This window comes from Pocillopora verrucosa, chromosome 14 (genome assembly GCF_036669915.1).
Source record: "Pocillopora verrucosa isolate sample1 chromosome 14, ASM3666991v2, whole genome shotgun sequence".
NCBI lineage: Eukaryota > Metazoa > Cnidaria > Anthozoa > Scleractinia > Pocilloporidae > Pocillopora > Pocillopora verrucosa.
In genome coordinates this window covers 2,763,480-2,769,077 of record NC_089325.1, presented here as the reverse complement: position 1 = coordinate 2,769,077, position 5,598 = coordinate 2,763,480, and the positions used below count along the sequence as shown (strand labels likewise).

At 48.1% G+C, this 5,598-nt stretch overlaps 1 protein-coding gene and 1 pseudogene across 1 annotated transcript; both read left to right on the top strand.

The window, feature by feature from the left end:
* Positions 1 to 234: 234 nt before the first annotated feature.
* LOC131799929 (uncharacterized) lies at positions 235 to 4,006 on the top strand (annotated as a pseudogene).
* A 12-nt stretch (positions 4,007 to 4,018) lies between these two features.
* Positions 4,019 to 4,741, top strand: LOC136278059 (uncharacterized). Its single transcript, XM_066161251.1, has one exon. It carries the CDS (start codon positions 4,019 to 4,021, stop codon positions 4,739 to 4,741), a length of 723 nt encoding a protein of 240 aa, XP_066017348.1.
* Positions 4,742 to 5,598: the final 857 nt, after the last annotated feature.

Genomic DNA, 5,598 nt, shown 5'->3' with positions numbered 1-5,598 from the left:
AAGCTTACACGAGGAAGGACGAAATCTGTCGTGGAGAAGGGAAATATCGAGAAGATCACTCGACATAAAGAAACTCTGGGAAAGATTGTGGCATCTATAAAAGACTTGAAGCTAGACATCGAGAAAGGTAAGCTTGAAGCGGGGAAAAGCATTGACGAAGTTGATGAATGGGGAAAAATTATCGAGCAAACGATTGATGATGTAGATAAAGAAGTAGAAGATTTAAATCGTCATCTCGAAGAAGCTGGGGCAAAAGCAATAAACAAAAAACGGGAAGAGGAAGAGGCTCTTCTAGCCAAAAGGAGCGAGGATGAACTGAACTTTGAAAAACTTAAACTTGAGCAAAAATCAAAAATGCAGTCGCCCGATCAGCCCGCCGAAAAACCCCTAAGTAAGGGAAATGTCAAAATGCCAAAGCTGGTAATTACGAAATATTACGGCACCTACGAAAAGTGGCTTTCCTTTTGGAACAAGTTCAAAGCGGAAATCGATGCAGCCGATATTCCCCCAGTTACTAAATTTGCTCATCTCAAAGAATTACTGGAAAGTGATGTTTGTGAATTAATCGATGGCCTCCCATTTAGTCCTGAAGGTTATGAACGTGCTAAAAATATCTTGAAGTCCAATTATGGCAAGACAAGCGAGATTGTGAGAGCGTATATTGATAACATCAATGGTTTACCTGTGGTAACTGGATGCATCCCTAATGAAATTCATAAATTTTGTCAGACTTTGAACTACAATGTTCAATCATTAGAGACTCTAGGTAAACTTTCTGGGTGTTTATTTATGGTGCGTGGCGTCCTAGACAAATTGCCAGACATAAAGGCAGACCTCGTGAGCGGAAAACCGGGATGGCAAGATTGGGGTTTCGGGGACCTTATGCAGGCTTTAGAAGAATGGAAAGCCATTCATCCGATGGAAACTCTGGGGGTAGAAAAGGCAAACGAAACGTCTCCGACTCCGCCGATTTATCACCCGCCGCGTCCGCCGCGTCCCCCACGTTTGCCTCGTGACAGAAGTTTCTACGCGCGACAGGGCGAACCCAACCCACGACACGCGTGTGTCTGCTGCGATCGCGTGACACACAGATCTTGGGAGTGTGAGAACGTGACATCTCCAGCGGAGCGCCGTCGCATTCTACAAAACAAACGCTTGTGCTTCAACTGCACTGGGCCTCAACACAGCGCTTCACAATGCCGAAGCCGCGCATCTTGCGTACACTGCAAACAAAGGCACCACTTATCTATTTGCGACCGACCGTCGGCAACTGGACGCCAAAGAGCGAACAACGGCGGAGTGGCTCTAACTGCAACTCAAGAAGGAGAGAAAGTCTGCCATCCAATCGTACTTGTCAAGTTGAATGGCGTGACCTGTAGAGCCCTACTGGACACCGGTGCGACTGCGTCTTATGCTTCAGGATACATCTTGGATCGTCTAAACCTCGTACCAGCTCGCACTCTAACACGCCGTATACAAACTATCGTGGGCATAGTGACTAAGCGGACAGAAACTTACAATACGCAAGTGAGTGACACTAAAGGAAACAATGCAATTTCATTACGAGTAACTAGAGTAGACCGCGCTGAACTTTTGTCCGTGGAAAATCCTAACTATAAGGAAATGATCAGCAAATACCGCCATCTGGAAGGCGTTTCAATGGAAGACACCGACACTAAGAGCTTACTTCCGGTCCATGTTATTCTGGGCGCGAGTGACTACGCGAAGATAAAAACTCGTGAATCCCAACGCACCGGAGCTATCGGCGAGCCTGTGGCTGAGTACACTCTTTTTGGATGGACCATCTTGTCACCAGGAACGGAGACAGACCTGGACAAGATGTTTCTAGCGCAGACGGCCTCGAATGACTATGAAGAGCTTTACCGGATGGACGTCCTAGGACTCGAAGACAAACCTAATGGCGATCAGAGCGTTGTTTATGAAGAATTCCTTGAACAACTCAGCCGCAGCCCTGAGGGTTGGTATGAAACTGGCCTTCCCTGGAAAGGGGACCATCCTCCGTTGCCCTCTAACAAGTCTGGAAGCTTAAAGCGACTGGGGAGCCTAGTCCAACGACTTAAGAAGACAGGAAGGCTAGACGACTATGACGCTATCATACAAGAACAGCTTAATGAAGGAATTATTGAAGAAGCAGAGATGCCAGCAACTCAAAGAGAATTCTACATCCCGCACAAAGCAGTAGTGAGAGAGAGTGCAGAAACTACCAAGATGCGTATTGTCTATGATGCCTCAGCAAGAGCGTACGACTCAGCCCCTTCCCTAAACGACTGTCTGGAAGTTGGACCACCCCTGCAGAATCAACTATGGAAGGTACTCCTAAGGGGACGGTTTCATTCAGTGGCTATCGCTGGTGATATTCGCAAAGCATTTCTTCAAGTGCGTATCCGAGAGCAGGACCGAGATGCACTGCGGTTTCATTGGTTGGAAAGCAAGGATATTTTTCGTGTTCGCACGTACCGATTCACCAGAGCTCTGTTTGGTTTGGGACCCTCGCCGTTTCTGCTTGGCGGCGTAATTTAGCACCATCTGAACACTTGCAGACCTACACACCCTGATCGCGTAGCAGAAATCGAGCGAGAACTGTACGTTGACGATCTCATTTCTGGTGGAGGTACTATCTAAGAAGCGAAACAAAAGAAAGCTACAGCAACTGAGATGTTCCACCAGGCCACCTTTCACTTACACAAGTGGCATTCAAACGTGACTGAACTAGAGCTCACTGAAGAAACTGAAACTGGGGATGACTTAAGCTACGCCAAGCAACAACTCGGAATCAAGCCGAGAGAATGTGGGCTGCTTGGTTTAAAGTGGAACAAACTGACGGACGAAGTTGGAGTTACAATTCCAGAGGAAGTTGCCCAACCGACAAAGAGAGGGATTCTGGGAAAAGTGGCGAGGATCTATGACCCCCTTGGTCTTATCGCTCCAATCACCCTGCAAGGAAAGCTTCTGTACCGCGATGCCTGTGAAGAGAAACGTGCATGGGACGCTCCGTTATCCACCCCCCTAGAACAGCAGTGGCAGAAGTGGGAACGTTCCTTGCCGCAACACGTAACTTGTCCACGAGCACTTACCAGCGTCCAAGAACCTATCGAGGACATTAAACTTCCTGCTTTTGGAGACGCGAGCGGAAAGTGCGTGGCCGCTTCTGTGTACGCTGTGGTCAAACAGTCAAGCGCAATCAACCAAGGCCTGGTTACAGCAAAGGCAAGACTGGCCAAACAAGGGCTGACAATACCTCGCCGCGAACTGGTCTCCGGTCACATGGCTGTAAATCTTCTGACCAACGTACAGGATGCACTTCAAGGATTCCCTGTGACTTCGCTGCATTGTTGGCTTGACAGCAGCGTTGCCTTACATTGGATACTAGAAGGAGGAGACTATAAGCAGTTTGTGGCCAACCGGGTACGAAAAATTAGAGAACACTCTGATGTTGTCTGGAGGCACGTACCTACTCAGGATAATCCTGCAGATCTTGCTAGCCGAGGTGGACTGGTAACTGAGGAGAACCAACTGTGGTGGAAGGGACCAGAGTGGCTAAGTGATCCTGCGAAATGGCCAGCCGACCTTGTGACCGCGCCCACCGCTGAATCTAACGCAGAAATGAAAGCTACAAAGGAGCTCTTTGCCATGGCCGTTAAAGCTGATGACGATTTAGACCATCTTCTGGCCAAGCACAAGTACTGGAAGACTTTGCGAGTGTGCGCTTGGATTATGCGGTTCGCAAACAACGCTAGAGCGAAAAGAGCGACAAGAACAAAGGGACCCCGGCCAACAGACGAAATTGAGAAGCAGAAACGCTTTTGGTTGCTACGCGTACAGAGCCGGGGAAGTGAAAGCATGGAGGAAGATCGCCTGTGCCTAAACTTACAGAAGAACATGCCGTGGGAGACTGCAAGGGGTCTATCCGATATACATCCCAGACGCCACAACGTTCGCAAACAAATATGTCGAACACGTCCACAAAGCCACTCTTCACGGGTGAGTGGGGCTTACTATGGCTAAAGTGAGAGAAGAGTTATGGATTCCCCGCCTGAGGCGCCTCGCGAAGAAAGTCATCAGGGAGTGTTATGGGTGCAAACGCTTCCAGGCTGTTGCTCTCGCAGCTCCACCCCCCGGTTTATTGCCTCTGGAGGGAACTGAGGGCTCAACTCCCTTTGAAATTGTTGGCGTAGATTTTGCTGGGCCGATTAAGTACCGCAAGTCCTCTCGTGTAGAAGGAAAAGGCTATCCGGTGCTCTACACGTGCAGTTTAACGAGAGCCTTGTACTTGGAGGTCCTGCCTAATCTGGAAACTACTACCCTTCTTTCAAGCTTGAAGCGTTTCATCGCTAGACGTGGACGACCTCTAAAGATATTTTCAGACAATGGAAAAACGTTCGTAGGAGCGGCAAACCTACTGAAAGGAATCCAGAAAGATGAGCAAGTTCAAGGCTTCCTTGCATCAGAGAAGATTATCTGGAGGTTTAACCTAAGTCGAGCACCCTGGTGGGGTGGCCAGTTTGAGCGATTAGTGGGCCTCTTCAAACGTGCATTCTATAAAGTAATTGGTGGAGGAACGCTATCCTGGTCAGAGCTGTGCGAAGTCGTGCTGGATGTTGAAACTCAACTAAATCGCCGCCCCCTGTCCTATGTAGAAGATGACGTCCAGCTCCCTCTACTCACCCCATCTTCTTTCCTATTCCAAAGATGTATTCGCCTCCCTGAACAAGAACCATGACGAGAGGAGACAACTGACCTACGAAAGCGTGCCAAGTATTTGAGGTCTTGTAAGGACGCTGTGTGGAGACGCTGGTCTCGAGAGTACTTGGCGGCGCTCAGAGAGCGTCACAACTGCAATGGAAAAGGCAAGGCGAGGCCCTTAAAGCCTGGTGACGTCGTTCTCATTCGATCAGAAGAAAAGAACCGAGGAAAGTGGCCATTAGGAGTGGTCGTTAAACTATTCAACGGCCGTGATGGAATTGTACGTGGAGTGAAGCTGCGCGCAGGGAAAACGTTTCTGGAGAGGCCGATTCAACACCTTTATCCCATGGAACTAGCATGCGATAGAGCGCCGGAGAGAGCTGAAGTCCTTACCCCCCTGAATGCTAAAGCGCCAGTTTTTCGTCCACGGAGAGATGCTGCGGTTGCCGCAAACTTGCGTATTCGTGACGCTATAGAGAGTGAAGAACTTTAAAACTAAACGCAGGACAGAACTGTGCGGATGGACGGAGAATATAAAGTGATTTCAGCGAACTTTGACATTCATTACTTTGTTTTGTTTTGTTTCTGATTTCAATTTAATTATTAATTAAGCTAGCCGTTTCCTCTGTTTACATGTGCTTCCGTTTGGAAGGCACATGGGGGGAGTGTGTCGGAAACAGAATAATAGCATAGATATCAAATAGCGATTGTGAAATGTTTGTCTGGAAATTTTGTTATTCTTATGTCTGGAAGATTCGTATCTAGCCAATCAGCGTTCTTTTTAACTAAGGTGTCCCGCAAAGATAAGGAACAATTGTCTGTAATTTATTTAGCTTTCAGTCGAAGTAATCTTTCATATCAGTCGAGTCGAGGAGTTGTGACAGTTGTGAAACC